The sequence below is a fragment of the Salvelinus alpinus genome, chromosome 20 (genome assembly GCF_045679555.1).
Source record: "Salvelinus alpinus chromosome 20, SLU_Salpinus.1, whole genome shotgun sequence".
Lineage (NCBI taxonomy): Eukaryota > Metazoa > Chordata > Actinopteri > Salmoniformes > Salmonidae > Salvelinus > Salvelinus alpinus.
The window spans coordinates 24,953,232-24,972,403 of record NC_092105.1 but is presented as its reverse complement, the minus strand read 5'-3'; the positions used below and the strand labels follow the sequence as shown (position 1 = coordinate 24,972,403).

General features: G+C 46.4%; 1 protein-coding gene across 1 annotated transcript in view; it reads right to left on the bottom strand.

Moving 5' to 3' along the window:
• Positions 1 to 19,172, bottom strand: part of LOC139546549 (ephrin type-A receptor 6-like) — a 303,987-nt gene that overhangs the window by 113,595 nt on the left and 171,220 nt on the right. The window contains exons 6-7 of the mRNA XM_071355053.1: positions 7,742 to 7,897; positions 3,863 to 4,198 (exon numbers count right to left, since the gene is read on the bottom strand). Of these exons, the coding sequence (XP_071211154.1) occupies positions 3,863 to 4,198; positions 7,742 to 7,897 (492 nt within the window). The remainder of the gene's footprint in view (positions 1 to 3,862; positions 4,199 to 7,741; positions 7,898 to 19,172) is intronic.

The following is a 19,172-nucleotide window of genomic DNA, read 5'->3' as shown; positions in this document are numbered from 1 at the left end:
TAGGTAATCAAATTGTACAACTGAAGATCAACACAGGAGGAAAAGACTGACAGAGAGTGAGTTAAAAGACCAATCTTCATCGTGGTAGCTAGCCAAATTCAAATCTGTCAGCTAGCTTACCGTCTAGCTCTAACTGTTTACTGGTGGTAACCATAGCAACATGGCCATTGAGGCAGCGCTAGCAGCGACAGCAGCAGCAGAGATTGAGAGACTTTCCCCACTTTTTTTTTGAATACCCAGCAGAAATCAAATCAGAGAAAGGAAGAATCAATTTTAAACACAGAATTCTGAGAAGAGAACCCAGAAACTTTGTTTGCCGACTGCTCACAAAACAGGACTGTTACAAACCTGTTATTTTACACAGACCACAGTACTGCCTGGCATACAGCTGTAACCAGGCATTTCAGCTATACCACAAAAAAAGGCATCTGCAAGGTAAGGCAAATCCACATTTTTGAGGACAGCGATAAGGACCTGACGGTAAACATGTATCAGAACGGCACTGTCATGGTCCAGGGCAGTGAGGCTGCACTCCGCTCTGTTGTGCAGGACTTCCCCACCCTAACGAAGACAGCGGAAAGCAAAAAAGAAAAGGACAGCACCCCGACCTCTCGCCTCACCTCAGGTACCCCAACAGCAGGGCTATCCTCCCCCTGCCTGCCTACAACCACCAGAGCCAAGACCACACTACCATCAGCCTGTTGAGACAGGCTGGCTGTGATATAGATTACTGAGCTGAAGGAGCAGCCCCCCAGCTACACCACCACCAGCCCAGACACAGAGCTTCTACAGGACCAGATCAACCAGTGCAGGACCCAGCTGAAGAACTCTGTCCAGGAGCTGAGAGAGAGCCTTACCACAGCGCTTGAGGAGGTAAAGGCCACCATGAGGAGAGAGCTGGTGCAGGTAAAGGAGGAGATGGCAAAGGAGTTGTCTGTCATCAAGAGGGTGCCACAGCACAGAGAACAGACTGTAGACACTCCCAGAGAGAAGCTGCAGTCCCTCACCACCCCTAACAACCCCACTGACCCACCTTTACCAACACCCCCCCCCCCCCCCATACCGACAACACTTTACCCACAACCCCCCCCCCCCCCATACCGACAACACTTTACCCACACCCCCAGTCAACAAGGAGACTCACATGGAGACACCTACTACAGAGAGAAGATCTCTGGGCCCCCCTGACACACCCCCACACACCCCTCCATGTACACAGGCCCTGTGTACTCCAGCCCCCGACCGTAAACGCACTAATCTGGTAAAACCCACTGAGGTGGCCATCCTCATTGACTCAAATGGGAAATTCATCCTAGAAGATAAACTCTTCCCCCAACACAAGGTGTGCAAAATATGGTGCCCAAAAACACAGGATGCACTCCACATCCTGTCCCAGCCTGACTTTGGCAGTACTCCCGAACGTACACGTTGCTCACCACCCAACAATCACCCCAGAGCATCTGTACCACCACTCCCAGCTGAGGAAGCAGACAGTAGGGATGTTTGCCAAGTCTCTAAAGGACGTGGCACTTGGTAGGCAAACACCCCATGCCGCACTGGACAGAGGACCACCCAGAGACCCCTACCAGACCACTGCACCACCAAGGACCACCCAGAGACCCCTACCAGACCACTGCACCACCAAGGAGCGCCAGGCCCCCACAACGCCCCACCAGACCCAGCGCACCCCACAGGCCCCACCCACCACCAGAGCATCACCACTTCCATCGGCTTAGCCAGACCGGACCGGGCCCAGGCTACTACCCCGCACCAGACCACCACCCCTACCAGACCAGAGAGGAAGCCCCACGGCCCAGAACTGGCCCTCCTCCACTCCACAGGGCCCAACAGCAGGACCAGCGCAGCTACGCAGAGGTCGTCAGAGGACAGGAGAACCCTGTAGGATTAAGTGAGATTAAACAGCTCCTTCAATACATCTGCACTAAACTCCATTAAACACACATGGACGCATGCACACGCACGCACGCACGCACACACACACACACACACACACACACACACACACACACACACACACACACACACACACACACACACACACACACACACACACACACACACACACACACACACACACACACACACACACACACACACACCTATTGTCCCAGAATTTACTTGTTCAATGAATAGGAATATTTATATATATAACAGAAAAAATGTTAGCTGTTATCCTGTTTATCTCACTCTTAACAACTTATTAGTTAGTAGTTACTGTATTTCTGACTGCTATTCTTTCTTTTTGCAACATGAAATCACTATCAGTTAGCATGTGGAACATTCAGGGCCTAAACTCATCAACCTTTGACTGAAGAGTTTAGCACTGGAGTTCAACAAAAACCTTAAAGATGTTGACGTCATCATTCTGCAGGAGACATGGTTTAAGGCTGACATTGTCACTCACTGCCCCACAGGCTACAGAGAGGTAATTGTGCCGTCACAAAAACACAGCTCTGTCAATAGAGGCAGATACTCTGGAGGACTGATCATTTGGTACAAATCCGAACTACAACATCTAATTGATCCCCTCAAAATTGGCAAATATCACATTTGGTTAAAACTGAAAAAATAACTTGTACTGACAGAAAAAGATGTGTTCCTTTGCGCAATATATATCCCCCCCTCAGAATCCCCATATTACTCAGAGGAGATCTTCCCCACCCTACCAAGCCCTGCAATGCCAAGAGCTGAGCAAAGAAAAGAGTCCCCTCATCCAGCTGGTCCTGGGGCTGAGTTCAGCAAACCTGTTCTACTAACACACTGAAGCCTCAGGACCAGAACATCCAATCAATCAGGATAAACCAAATTACAACACAGTCAAAACAAAACTATATTGCTTATTGGGAAACACAAGCACAAACACAAAGCAAAATGCAGTGCTATCTGGCCCTAAATCGACAGTACACTGTGGCTAAATATTTGACCATGGTTACTGATCAAAACCTTAGAAAAACCTTGACAAGGTACAGGCTCAGTGAGCACAGCCTTGCCATTGAGAAGGGTAGACACAGGAAAACCTGGCTCCCTGTAGAGGAAAGACTGTGCAACCACTGCACAACAGCAGAACCTGAGACGGAGCTGCATTTCCTGACAAAATGTCAAAAATATAAAACAATTAGAGAGTGTCATTTCCCCAAATTTGAAACCCTTATTCAAGGTTTCAAAGACCTCTCTGATGAGGATAGGCTACCCGTCCTGTTGGGGGAGGACGCAGAGAGCTGTGGGTTGGCAGCGCACTACATTGCTGCCTGCCATAAGTTGAGGGACAGTGTCTGACAAACCAATCAACCTGCACATGTACTCTACTGTATGTTTATTGTTATTGTTCAATGTATGGTTATTTTGACCCTTGGTTATTGTTGTTACTGTTGTCCCGTTGACAATTTTGATTCTCATTTTTATATTGTAAATATCCAAAATAAGCTTTGGCAATATGTACATGATTATGTCATGCCAATAAAGCAAATTGAATTGAATTGAGAGAGAGAGAGAGAGAGAGAGAGAGAGAGAGAGAGAGAGAGAGAGAGAGAGAGAGAGAGAGAGAGAGAGAGAGAGAGAGAGAGAGAGAGAGAGAGAGAGAGAGAGAGAGAGAGAGAGAGAGAGAGAGAGAGAGAGAGAGAGAGAGAGAGAGAGAGAGAGAGAGAGAGAAAGAAAACACACAATGTTTGCACAGATGAGAACCGTAGCCGTTCTACAGTACATCACCCAGAGAGTCACTGTGCTTTGAGAGTGTATGCGACAGTGTATGTGTGTGAGAGTGTGTGTACTGTGTTATGGAGACTGCAATGATTGCCAAGGGTCAGGGTTTAGGGGTTAGAGGTCAGCGTTTAGGTCTACCCACCGCCCTGGTCGGTGGAGACAGTGATGGCGGCCACAGGTCTCGGGAAGTGGCTCATCTCAGACACTCCGTTCAGCGACTCGATCTCGAAGGTGTAGTTGGCGTGAGCCGAGAAGTCCATCACTGTTACCATGGCGTTGGTCAGGCCCTGGGGGCGGGGCACGAAGCGAAGCTCCTCCCCACACAGCTGGCATTGGTCGGGCTCTGGGCCGCAGCGTTTACACAGGACGTTATAGGTCAGGTCCCTGCGACCACCCATGTCACTGGGTGGAGACCACTCTAACAGTAGACAGGTGTCATTTAGGTTGAAGACCACGTTACGAGGAGGTGAGGGGGGACCTGGAGGAGAGAGAGGAGAGAGGTGTCATTCAGGTTGAAGACCACGTTACGAGGAGGTGAGGGGGGACCTGGAGGAGAGAGAGAGAGTGAGGAGAGAGGAGTCATTCAGGTTGAAGACCACGTTATGAGGAGGTGAGGGGGGACCTGGAGGAGAGAGAGAGAGAGAGGAGAGAGGTGTCATTCAGGTTGAAGACCACGTTACGAGGAGGTGAGGGGGGACCTGGAGGAGAGAGAGGAGAGAGGTGTCATTCAGGTTGAAGACCACGTTACGAGGAGGTGAGGGGGGACCTGGAGGAGAGAGAGAGAGTGAGGAGAGAGGAGTCATTCAGGTTGAAGACCACGTTATGAGGAGGTGAGGGGGGACCTGGAGGGAGAGAGAGAGAGGAGAGAGGTGTCATTCAGGTTGAAGACCACGTTACTAGGAGGTGAGGGGGGACCTGGAGGAGAGAGAGAGAGTGAGGAGAGAGGAGTCATTCAGGTTGAAGACCACGTTATGAGGAGGTGAGGGGGGACCTGGAGGAGAGAGAGGAGAGAGGTGTCATTCAGGTTGAAGACCACGTTACGAGGAGGTGAGGGGGGACCTGGAGGAGAGAGAGAGAGAGGTGTCATTCAGGTTGAAGACCACGTTATGAGGAGGTGAGGGGGGACCTGGAGGAGAGAGAGGAGAGAGGTGTCATTCAGGTTGAAGACCACGTTACGAGGAGGTGAGGGGGGACCTGGAGGAGAGAGAGAGAGAGGTGTCATTCAGGTTGAAGACCACGTTATGAGGAGGTGAGGGGGGACCTGGAGGAGAGAGAGGAGAGAGGTGTCATTCAGGTTGAAGACCACGTTACGAGGAGGTGAGGGGGGACCTGGAGGAGAGAGAGAGAGAGAGGAGAGAGGTGTCATTCAGGTTGAAGACCACGTTACGAGGAGGTGAGGGGGGACCTGGAGGAGAGAGTGAGGAGAGAGGTGTCATTCAGGTTGAAGACCACGTTACGAGGAGGTGAGGGGGGACCTGGAGGAGAGAGAGAGAGAGGAGAGAGGTGTCATTCAGGTTGAAGACCACGTTACGAGGAGGTGAGGGGGGACCTGGAGGAGAGAGAGAGAGAGAGAGGAGAGAGGTGTCATTCAGGTTGAAGACCACGTTACGAGGAGGTGAGGGGGGACCTGGAGGAGAGAGAGAGAGAGAGAGAGGTGTCATTCAGGTTGAAGACCACATTACGAGGAGGTGAGGGGGGACCTGGAGGAGAGAGAGAGAGAGAGAGAGAGGTGTCCTTCAGGTTGAAGACCACGTTACGAGGAGGTGAGGGGGGACCTGGAGGAGAGAGAGAGAGGAGAGGAGAGAGGTGTCATTCAGGTTGAAGACCACGTTATGAGGAGGTGAGGGGGGACCTGGAGGAGAGAGAGGAGAGAGGTGTCATTCAGGTTGAAGACCACGTTACGAGGAGGTGAGGGGGGACCTGAGAGAGAGAGAGAGAGGTGTCATTCAGGTTGAAGACCACGTTACGAGGAGGTGAGGGGGGACCTGGAGGAGAGAGTGAGGAGAGAGGTGTCATTCAGGTTGAAGACCACGTTACGAGGAGGTGAGGGGGGACCTGGAGGAGAGAGAGAGAGAGGAGAGAGGTGTCATTCAGGTTGAAGACCACGTTACGAGGAGGTGAGGGGGGACCTGGAGGAGAGAGAGAGAGAGAGAGAGAGGAGAGAGGTGTCATTCAGGTTGAAGACCACGTTACGAGGAGGTGAGGGGGGACCTGGAGGAGAGAGAGAGAGAGAGAGAGGTGTCATTCAGGTTGAAGACCACATTACGAGGAGGTGAGGGGGGACCTGGAGGGAGAGAGAGAGAGAGAGAGAGAGGAGAGAGGTGTCATTCAGGTTGAAGACCACGTTACGAGGAGGTGAGGGGGGACCTGGAGGAGAGAGAGAGAGGAGAGGAGAGAGGTGTCATTCAGGTTGAAGACCACGTTATGAGGAGGTGAGGGGGGACCTGGAGGAGAGAGAGAGAGAGAGGTGTCATTCAGGTTGAAGACCACATTACGAGGAGGTGAGGGGGGACCTGGAGGAGAGAGAGAGAGGAGAGGAGACAGGTGTCATTCAGGTTGAAGACCACGTTACGAGGAGGTGAGGGGGGACCTGGAGGAGAGAGAGAGGAGAGAGGTGTCATTCAGGTTGAAGACCACGTTATGAGGAGATGAGGGGGGACCTGGAGGAGAGAGAGAGAGAGGAGAGAGGTGTCATTCAGGTTGAAGACCACGTTATGACAAGGGGAGCAGGGATCCTGGAGGAGAGAGAGAGAGTGAGGAGAGAGGTGTCATTCAGGTTGAAGACCACATTACGACAAGGGGAGCAGGGATCCTGGAGGAGAGAGAGAGGTAGAAAGGCTTCATGTTGATTGATCATGTTTCTGTCCTAAACTCTCTTTAGCTGGTAGTGGTAGGAGTATAAATCTGAGTATAATACACATTGAAACAGAACAGTTCTTATGGTACAAGGTAAATGTTATTAGTTTAAATCAAGGCTAAAAACCAAAACCTTACTATTATAATATCATGTCTACTTTGATACCACTGTACATCTACTATCTAGTACAGAGAGCTTCTCATCAAGTTATTCTGGGAGAGCATCCAGGGATTGTGAGACGGTGCATACAGGCATTAAGTAGATGTGTGCAGGCATTGTGTGTGTGTGTGTGTGCAGGTAATATGTGTGTGAGTGTGCAGATATTGTGTTGTACAGAGCAGTGCCAGCTGTCAGAGGGGCAGTGTTAAAAGGCCTGAGGGATTTAAACTCTCCAGTCCTGCCAAGCTCACTGTCTGTCTGGACAATAGGCTGGAGCCCTCTCCTGCCCTCCATCCCCCTCTCCTGTCCTTCTACCTTCCCCTCTCCTGCCCTTCCCTACTCCCATTCCCTCTTTCCTGCCCTCCTCCTCCCCTCCATCCTTCTCATCTGCTCTCCACCTTCCCTCTATCCTTCTCTCATGTCCCCCCCGCCTCCCCCCTCCTGCTCCCCTCTCCTTAACTCATTCCCCCTCCTTCTTTCCCCCTTCACTGTCCTCCCCTCCAGCCAACCCCTCTCCATGAATAAACCTGTCTCTCAAGCTCTCTCTCTCTCTTTCACGCTCTCTCTCTCTCATCAGTCCTGCTTAGTGTTTCTCTCTCAGGACAGATGAAGGGAGCACCTCCTTTTCCACCTCCTCCTCCTCTGTCAGCATCTGTCCGTTGGCTTCCTGTCCTCTATCTGTGCTATCTCCCTCTATTTTCTCTGTCTGAGAGGCAAGCTGTGTCCCAGTGCCCATCAATCAGCTCCCATTCTCCACTCAACAGATCTCTATCAGCTCTCTACTCTCTCTTCCTCTCTCTACTGTACCTGTCTCTTTCTCTCTCTCCCTCTCACTCTACCTCTCTTTACCCCCCCATCTCTTTCTCTCTCTGTCTTTGTTCCTGAGTATATACCACTACAGACCTGTACTGTGCTCTATCTGAGTGTATTGAGGGCTGCTTAGACAATAACGAGATTGCCTGATTGATTGATTGATTGACTGATTGTTTGATTGATGATACTCACGTGTGCATGCCATAGTGGGTGCGTCTCTCGCAGCTCTGTAGAAAGCCTTCTCACAGTGGCAGACAGCAGCCCCCTCTCCATAGCTGAAACTGTGAGGGGGACACTTGGAACACTTGATGTTCCCCGCAAACGCCTTGTAGAAGCCTGGACGACACGCTGCAGACAAAGAGAGACAGAGGGATATATGGTTATATATGGCAGGATAACAGACACAGAGATATGGTTATATATGGCAGGATAACAGACACAGAGATAAGGCTATATATAGCAGGATAACAGAGACAGAGATATGGTTATATATGGCAGGATAACAGACACATAGATATGGTTATATATGGCAGGATAACAGACACATATATATGGTTATATATGGCAGGATAACAGACACAGATATGTGGTTACAAATTGCAGGACAACAGACACAGAGATAGGTTATATATGGCAGGATAACAGAGACAGAGATATGATTATATATGGCAGGATAACAGACACATATATAATCATTATATATGGCAGGATAACAGACACAGATATATGATTATATATGGCAGGATAACAGACACAGATATATGACTATATATGGCAGGATAACAGACACAGATATATGATTATATGTGGCGGATAACAGACACATAGGTATGGTTATATATGGCAGGATAACAGACACAGATATATGGTTATATATGACAGGATAACAGACACAGATATATGATTATATATGGCAGGATAACAGACACATAGCTATGGTTATATATGGCAGGATAGCAGACACAGAGATATGATTATATATTGCAGGATAACAGACACATAGGTATGGTTATATATGGCAGAATAACAGACACAGAGATATGGTTATATATGGCAGGATAACAGACACATATATATGGTTATATATGGCAGGATAACAGACACAGATATGTGGTTACAAATTGCAGGACAACAGACACAGAGATAGGTTATATATGGCAGGATAACAGAGACAGAGATATGATTATATATGGCAGGATAACAGACACATATATATGATTATATATGACAGGATAACAGACACAGATATATGGTTATATTAGGCAGGATAACAGACACAGAGACATGATTATATATGGCAGGATAACAGACACAGAGACATGATTATATATGGCAGGATAACAGACACAGAGACATGATTATATATGGCAGGACAACCGACACATGTATATGGTTATATATGGCAGGACAACAGACACAGACACGTGGTTATATATGGCAGGACAACACACAGATATATGGTTATATATGGCAGGACAACAGACACATATACATGGTTATATATGGCAGCATAACAGACACATAGATATGGTTATATATGGCAGGACAACAGACACATAGATATGGTTATATATGACAGGATAACAGACAGAGATATGGTTATATATGGCAGGATAACAGACAATGACAGCTCCTCCCACTAAAACTAGTTTAAAATTGTGCTTTATCATCAGCAAATGGACAAAAGAGAAAGCGAGATGGTATCAAATGGACTGTTAGACACAGTGAAAGGACAATGGCTTAGACTGCAAATACAATCTGTTGACCTTATGATATTAATCTCTACTGATTTATATCCAGAACGATGAGGAAAATGAACTATATTGAAAGCAGTGAAGAGAAAAAAACTCCCTCTATTCTCCTCTTCCTTTCTTCTCCTAAACTCCCTTGCTCTCCATCTCTCTCTCTCCCTCCCCATCTCTCCCTCCCCTCTCTCGCTCCCCCTCTCCCTCTCTCTCCCTGCAGTCTGCTCCTAAAGCCTGTCTGCCTCAGGGACAAATGGCCTTTCAAATCCCTCTCAGCCTTTAACCGATGGTACCACACACACACACACACACACACACACACACACACACACACACACACACACACACACACACACACACACACACACACACACACACGCATGAATGCACACAGCCACACACACCAGGGTTTCCGTTAGCCGGTAATAGCCGGCTTTTGGCCTATAAAAAAATTGAAAAGCTGATAAATAAAATTGGTGCCGGCCAATTGTCCCGGAGAAGAAAAAAATATCCCATTGCGAAATAATGCTTTTTAGCCTATTCATTGATGGAAATACCAGTCGAAGGAAATAGGTTTGACTGGTCATGCTTATCGGTCTATAGGTTCATTTAATTACATTTGTGTTTGTGTGTACAGTATATTCGTTATGTATCTTATTTATCACATGCCTACAGCATACAGATACAGAGCCTTTGAGCGGAAAAGCTGTCAGACAGCTGAGAGCTGCTGCATCTCGAACAGCAAGGGAAGGCAGGCTTCATCAGCGTGTCACACACCACTGTGCAATGAGCTGGAGGCAGTAGGCTATGCATTTGAAAACATATACGTAATTGTTTGATAGCTGAACGTTTGAATACATATTATGATGCATGTCTTACCTTGCTTCAAAGTAGCCTATTACATCTCCTCTCTTCCTAAATTTCTAAGGGATATTTTCATCTCTGTCACATGAAAAGCTTACATGTGCGAGCGTTTTGACAGGGGTGTTTTCTCGCTAATTGCATTATGAAATTAATATTCGCACCTAGCCTACTGCCTTGCGAACATGGCTGAGCTTATAATGGGAAGAAATAATAGTTTATCAACATTTTAAACTAAACCTGATCTGTTGCATCAGTCTTATTGCTTTTTAACGTGTTTTGATGTAACCTAGGCCTGCGGGTTGTGTGAATGTGGGATCTATCTTCCTACAACTGTACCAGAGTCTGTTTGGAACAGGCTATTTCTTTCTCCACAAGCTGACCAATAGAATAGGTACATTTTTCTACTATTCTACTATGGGTGATAGTAGACTGACATAGGCTAGTGATTTTGCTGTTCGTTACTTGTCTGGATGAGGAAAAGGACAGAGAGAGAGTGTGGACAGTGATTCTAACATGTTCAAAGTGCACATCAGAATTGGGTAAGAAGGACTGCACATCGTTGCATCCTGGACTTGCATGTTTTGTTCATATTAATTACCATAATCTAAATGTGATTTCTGTCATTCTGAGCACCGTGGGTAGACTCCCTTATCAGGTTACCCACCCAATGCATATGGGTCCGGCAGACTTCTCAAAAGTCCGGTAAATTAAAATGTTGTCGGTCAAATGTCCGGTGCCACATCTTCCTAACGGAAACCCTGACACACACTCCATCCTCAGAGGACAATTCCACTTCTGGGGCTCATCGATTTAACAAGGTAACACTAAGCCATCTGAGGGCTTCACCTTGAAGGACTGAGAGTCTTGAGTTGTAGATGGAGTCTCTCCATTTCTCCCTCTGATAAATGAACCTAGAGGAGAGCAAGATGCCCTGAAACAACACCCACTTAGATCAAATGTGAGCAATTAGGACAGGACAATGACACACACACACACACATACGCACACGCACACGCACACGCACACACACACACACACACACACACTGCAGAACCCCTCCCGTCAACACACACATAGCTGCAGTATCAATATGATGAGTGATATCCTCTACAGAGGCCCAAGGTTGCCTGTGCCATTAACCTCTGGTACAGTACGTGGCTTTATACATGGCCTTGATTCACACACTACAACTCACTTATTCCCCTAGCAGAACTGTTTTAAACTGTCAACCTAATGATGCTGCTGTCTGACCACACACAGCTGAGGGATGAGACACACATGCATACACACATGCATACCCACATGAACACACACATGAACACACACACACACACACACCAAAACCTGCTAAAATGGACTCGCCAATTAAACAACGGTAAAAAACAACAACAATGCAAGAACTAAAACCTTGCAGCCGGCTTCAATAGAATGTGATCTCTGGAATTGAAACAACTGCTAAATTCATACAAGAGGGATTTGATTAACTGCATAATCATTTGATACCTTTGTGAATTACTTGTAAATTCGAAAATTACTGTAGTGAGTTTTCAAACTATGTTTCAAACAGGGTTTAACCTGTGTAAATAGGACAAATACAATACATCTATCAGCATAAAGTAATGACTGCAAGTTACCATGTATTAATAATGTTTCTTCCAACATGACAAGACTATTTCCTAGGCTGTGCTGTTGTTGATGTGGTAACATTGTTTATATTAGACCAGAACGTAAAACGAAACACTGTATCAACCATGACTGAGAAGGAGAGAGAGAGAGAGAGAGAGAGAGAAAGAGAGAGAGAAAGAGAGAAAGAGAGTGAAGCTAGAGGTAGAGAGCCAGAGAGAGTGTTTCTGCGTGCATGGTTTGTGTTTGCTGGACAGCGCTGGTCAGAGAGGGGGAGCATTCTACATACAGATCATACCCGAACCCGGGGGCCCGGGGGGATGGGCTGAATCTGGGCCTGCCTCCCAAGGTTAACGAGCTCTGGAAGTCATCCACCACACAACCCCAGATACACCTACAGAACCTCTGAAGCTGGGCCCTGAGACACAGACAGCAGCTTGGACTGACTGACCGGGTCCGTCACCCACTGGACCAAAACTGTCCAGGAGAAGAGAGGAGCAGAGCACCATGCGAGCTCAGGCATAGCCCAGAACAGATGTGTGTGTGTGTGTATTTGTGTGCGTGTGTAAGTGTGAGTGTGTGTATCTTTGTGCTCTCAGCTCGGTGGGCGATGGATCTCTCGTGGACTTCTCGTGGCGGCGAAGAGCAGCGATTCCAAGAGAAGCACAATTCTGCAGCATTTACTAGCAGAACCACATCAACAAATGTTGCAGAATAGTTCAGCTCTTGAAATCAAAGAAAGCGTGAGGCAAAGCAGGCAGGGGATGAGATATCGTGGAGGTGGGATGTATCTGGATAGCATTATGTGTGTGTGTGTGTGGGGGTGTCTGTGTGTAACGTGGTAAGGATGAGATATTGTGGAGCTGAGATGTGGTACTGTTGGATATGGAGAATGAGCTTTTTTCAATCCTGTTCCACAAAAAGCGGTTATCTCCTCTCCCTGATGAAAAACTCTTCCTCTGCCTTTCTCTGGGCTGAGGGTAAACACCACTAGTCTCACTATCTGTGTTCATATTACTACTACACTGCCATCCCGTTTCCCATCCCACTCTATGTAGATTAGATCATCTATCATCCCCATAGACTAAATGTAGCCTACAAAATGCAGTTATACAGTATATAGATGCAGTTAGGTGTTATTAGATAATATTAACTATATAGTGTCATTTGACTTGTTTGACATAGAAGAGCTATCTGATTAAGTTACGGTACTAACATTACAATAACAACAAGACAAGTCAGACACTTTCCACAAATACATGTAAGGTTACCTATAGTGGCGGCAGGTAGCCTGGCGGGTAGAAGCATTGGGCCAGTAACCAAAAGGTTGCTGGATCGAATCCCCAAGCTGACAAGGTAAAAATCTGTTGTTCTGCCCACGAGCAAGGCAGTTAACACACTGTTCCCCAGGCGCCGATGACATGGATGTTGATTTCAGGCAGCCCCCCTGCACCTCCCTGATTCAGAGGGGTTGGGTTAAATGCGGAAGACACATTTCAGTTGAATGCATTCAGTTGTACAACTGAACTTGGTATCCCTCTTTCCCTATCCAGGTCCGGTAGGAGGGAGAGACATCTCTCCTAGAATAAGATGCAGCCATGGGACATGTTCTATCCTGTAAGAGATTACAAACATCCTCTCTAGCAACACCAGAGTTCCTCACGTTACTAGATGTTATTTAGCTCTGCTAAGGGATCTATCTCTCAGATACCATTAAACAATGACACACGTCTAGAGTGAAGCTGTGATCATTGATCCTCATTAAGATAGCAAAAGGGTTCATCTGTGTTATAGTGAGTGAGAGAGCGTAATATTTACTGTTAATTTAAAATTTCACTTTTGTTTATTACTTCACTTGCTTTGGCAAATTTATATATTTTTTTAATTGAAACTTATTTAACTAGGAATGTCAGTTAAGAACAAATTCTTATTTACAATGACGGCCTGCTGGGGAACAGTGTTCCTGCCTTGTTCAGGGGTAGAACGACAGATTTTTACATCGTCAGCTCGGAGATTCGATCAAGCAACCTTTCGGTTATTGGCCCAGCGCTTTAACCACTAGGCTACCTGCCGCCCCAATGTTAACATATGTTTCCCATGCCAATAATGCCCTTGAATTGAATCGAATTGAGAGATGTCAGCTTTGATTATGAGGCTGAGTCCTCCTCCTCCTCCTCTCTCTTTCCCCCCCCCCTCTCTCCCCTCTTCACACTCCTCTGCTCTTCGTCTGTTGTGTTTACATCTTGACATTTGAGAGATCACTCTCTGAGCCGTGTTTTTCTCCCCCGAGCCTCCCTCTTCACCTTGATGTTCCTTATCTAATCTCAGCTATTACAACCCAGATCTTAATCTCTACATGGCATTTAGCATCAACATGAACTGTTTACTGTGTTTGTTATGTGTGTGTGTGTGTGTGTGTGTGTGTGTGTCTGTGTCTGTGTGTGAGTGAGACAGTGTGTTTCTGTTTCAAATGTTATTAGTCATATGTAAGGGATACGCATGGTATAATCATCCAACAAAGTACTTACTTACAGGTTACTTCTCGGCAATGCAACAACAATACAAAATTATAAAATCTAATAATACGAACATAAAGTAAGTAGCTCAGTAGAATATAATAAATATTTTAGCATAAGTATAATACAGGAAGACAGAGTTTATAGTCCTGTGTATTGGGATAGAGGGGGATGGGGGCAGTGTATAAACTGAGCAGTATAATAAGAGTCTGGTAGTAGCAGTTGTGATGTGTGTGTAGCATGAATGTACTGTATATGTGTGCGTCTGTATGTCTGTGTGGGTGTGTGCATGAGTGAGTGCATGTGTGCTAACGTGTGGAGAATCAGAGCAGGTGGTCAGTTCAGTTTAAGTGTTCAGCAGTCTGATGGCTTGTAGATAGAAACTGTCTCTGAGCCTGTTGGTATCAGACCTCATGCCTGACGGTAAGGGAGAAAACAGTGGCTGGGGTGTGTGGGGTCCTTGATGATGCTGCGTGCCTTTCTCAGGCACCGTTTCGAGGAGATGTCCTGGAGGGTTGGGAGCTGGAGGGTCTTGCGGTCATGGATGAAGCCCGTACCAGGCCGTGATGCAACTGGTCGGGACGCTCTCGATGGTGTATTGGTAGCATTTGAAGATGACCCAGGGCGGCATGCTGAATTTCTTCAGCCGCCTTAGGAAGTTGAGATGCTGTTGTACCATCTTGACAAGAGTGATGGTGTTGTTGGTACATGACAAGTCCTCAGTGATTTGTATTTGTATTTACTATGGATGCCCATTAGCTGCTGCCAAGGCTGCCAAATGTTTTTATTCATGTAGGTTACACTGTCCCACAAAATAATCCTGTTGTCCCACATTTGGGTATTTTAAATGTGGTCATCCTACCTGAACCAGGTTGCAGGCACTGGTTAATGTTTGAAGCTTTTTCTTGAATGGACAGCTTGATGAAAGCCAGTGTATATTTAGGTCACCCAGAAAATATACCTCTCTGTTGATATCACATACATTATCAAGCATTTCACACTTATTATCCAGATACTGACTGTTAGTACTTGGTTTATAGCAACGTCCAAACAGAATGGGCTTTAGGTGAGGCAGATGAACCTGTAGCCATATTACTTCTACAGCATTTGACATGAGATCCTCAGGAATGATTACAGGAATGTGGTTCTGAATATAAACAGCAACAACACATCCACCACCCCATTGGCATTCCTATCTCTTCTGAAGAGGTTTTAAACATGTATTGGTACAGTACCACTGTATCATCAAAGGCACAGTTGAAGTCGGAAGTTTACATATACCTTAGCCAAATACATTTAAACTCAGTTTTTCACAATTCCTGACATTTAATCCTAGTAAGAATTCCCTGTTTTATGTCAGTTAGGATCACCACTGTCACATTCTGACCATAGTTCTTTTGTATTTTCTTTGTTTTAGTGTGGTCAGGGCGTGAGTTGGGTGGGTAATCTATGTTTTCTATTTCTGTGTTGGTTTTCTGTGTTTGGCCAGATATGGTTCTCACTCAGAGGCAGCTGTCAATCGTTGTCCCTGATTGGGAACGATATTTAGGTAACCTGTTTTCTGTTGGGTTTTGTGGGTGGTTGTTTTCAGTCTTTGTGTGTCTGCACCAGATAGAACTGTTTCGGTTTTCACTTTGTTGTTTTTGTATTTTGAGTTGTTCACTTCCATTAAATAAGATGAACAATTACCACGCTGCGCAGTGGTCCTCCGATCCTTCAAACTTCACCTCCTCAGACGAGGAGGAAGACGACAGCAGTTACAACCACTTTATTTTAAGAATGTGAAATGTCAGAATAATAGTAGAGAGAATGATTTATTTCAGCTTTTATTTCTTTCATCACATTCCCAGTGGGTCAGAAGTTTACATACACTCAATTAGTATTTGGTAGCATTGCCTTTACATTGTTTAACTTGGGTCAAACGTTTCGAGTAGCCTTCCTAAACTTCCCACAATAAGTTGGGTGAATTTTGGCCCATTCCTCCTGACAGAGCTGGTGTAACTGAGTCAGGTTTGTTGGCCTCCTTGCTCGTACATGCTTTTTCAGTTCTGCCCACACATTTTCTATAGGATTGAGATCAGGGCTTTGTGATGGCCACTCCAATACCTTGACTTGGTTGTCCTTAAGCCATTTTGCCACAACTTTGGAAGTATGCTTGGGGTCATTGTCCATTTGGAAGACCCATTTGAGACCAAGCTTTAACTTCCTGACTGATGTCTTGAGATGTTGCTTCAATATATCACATAATTTTCCTTTTTCATGATGCCATCTATTTTGTGAAGTGCACCAGTCCCTCCTGCAGCAAAGCACCCCACAACATGATGCTGCCACCCCGTGCTTCACGGTTGGGATGGTGCACTTCGGCTTGCAAGCGTCCCCCTTTTTCCTCCAAACATAACGATGGTCATTCTGGCCAAACAGTTCTATTTTTGTTTCATCAGACCAGAGGACATTTCTCCAAAAAGTACGATCTTTGTCCCCATGTGCAGTTGCAAACCGTAGTCTGGCTTTTTCTATGGCGGTTTTGGAGCAGTTGCTTCTTCCTTGCTGAGTGGCCTTTCAGGTTATGTCGATATAGGACTCGTTTTACTGTGGATATAGATACTTTTGTACCTGTTTCTTACAGCATCTTCACAAGGTCCTTTGCTGTTGTTCTGGGATTGATCTGGGAAATCAAATCAAATTTTATTTGTCACATACACGTGGTTAGCAGATGTTAATGCAAGCGTAGCGAAATGCTTGTGCTTCTAGTTCCGACAATGCAGTAATAACCAACGAGTAATCTAACCTAACAATTCCACAACTACTACCTTATACACACAAGTGTAAAGGGATAAAGAATATGTACATAAAGATATATGAATGAGTGATGGTACAGAACGGCATAGGCAAGATGCAGTAGATGGTATCGAGTACAGTATTTACATATGAGATGAGTAATGTAGGGTATGTAAACATAAAAGTGGCATAGTTTAAAGTGGCTAGTGATACATGTATTACATAAATATGGCAAGATGCAGTAGATTATATAGAGTACAGTATATACATATACATTATATTAAGTGGCATTGTTTAAAGTGGCTAGTGATACATTTTTGATCAATTTCCATCAATTTCCATTATTAAAGTGGGCTGGAGTTGAGTCAGTATGTTGGCAGCAGCCACTCACTGTTAGTGGTGGCTGTTTAACAGTCTGATGGCCTTGAGATAGAAGCTGTTTTTCAGGCTCTCGGTCCCTGCTTTGATGCACCTGTACTGACCTCGCCTTCTGGATGATAGCGGGGTGAACAGGCAGTGGCTCGGGTGGTTGTTGTCCTTGATGATCTTTATGGCCTTCCTGTGACATCGGGTGGTGTAGGTGTCCTGGAGGGCAGGTAGTTTGCCCCCAGTGATGCGTTGTGCAGACCTCACTACCTTCTGGAGAGCCTTACGGTTGTGGGCGGAGCAGTTGCCGTACCAGGCGGTGATACAGCCCGACAGGATGCTCTCGATTGTGCATCTGTAGAAGTTTGTGAGTGCTTTTGGTGACAAGCCAAATTTCTTCACCCTCCTGAGGTTGAAGAGGTGCTGCTGCGCCTTCTTCACAACACTGTCTGTGTGGGTAGACCAATTCAGTTTGTCCGTGATGTGTACGCCGAGGAACTTAAAACTTACTACCCTCTCCACTACTGTCCCGTCGATGTGGATAGGGGGGTGCTCCCTCTGCTGTGTCCTGAAGTCCACAATCATCTCCTTTGTTTTGACGTTGAGTGTGAGGTTATTTTCCTGACACCACACTCCGAGGGCCCTCACCTCCTCCCTGTAGGCTGTCTCGTCGTTGTTGGTAATCAAGCCTACCACTGTAGTGTCATCCGCAAACTTGATGATTGAGTTGGAGGCGTGCATGGCCACGCAGTCGTGGGTGAACAGGGAGTACAGGAGAGGGCTCAGAACGCATCCTTGTGGGGCCCCAGTGTTGAGGATCAGCGGGGTGGAGATGTTGTTACCTACCCTCACCACCTGGGGGCGGCCCGTCAGGAAGTCCAGTACCCAGTTGCACAGGGCGGGGTCGAGACCCAAGGTCTCGAGCTTGATGACGAGTTTGGAGGGTACTATGGTGTTAAATGCTGAGCTGTAGTCGATGAACAGCATTCTCACATAGGTATTCCTCTTGTCCAGATGGGTTAGGGCAGTGTGCAGTGTGGTTGTGATTGCGTTGTCTGTGGACCTATTGGGAGGGTAAGCAAATTGGAGTGGGTCTAGGGTGTCAGGTAGGGTGGAGGTGATATGGTCCTTGACTAGTCTCTCAAAGCACACGGAAGTGAGTGCTACGGGGCGGTAGTCGTTTAGCTCAGTTACCTTAGCTTTCTTGGGAACAGGAACAATGGTGGCCCTCTTGAAGCATGTGGGAACAGCAGACTGGGATAAGAATTGATTGAATATGTCCGTAAACACACTAGCCAGCTGGGTTAAGCATGCTCTGAGGACGCGGCTGGGGATGCCGTCTGGGCCTGCAGCCTTGCGAGGGTTAACAGGTTTAAATGTTTTACGCACTTTTCGCACCAAAGTACGTTCATCTCTAGGAGACAGAACGCCTCCTTCCTGAGCGGTTTGACGGCTGCGTGGTCCCATAGTTTTATACTTTATTGTTTGTACAGATGAACGTGGTACCTTCAGACGTTTGGAAATTGCTCCCAAGGATGAACCAGACTTGTGGAGGTCTTGGCTGATTTCTTTTGATTTTCCTATGATGTCAAGCAAAGAGGCACTGAGTTTGAAGGTAGGCCTTGAAATACATCCATAGGTAAACCTCCATTTGACTCAAATTATGTCAATTGGCCTATCAGAAGCTTCTAAAGCCATCACATAATTTTCTGGATTTTTACAAGCTGTTTA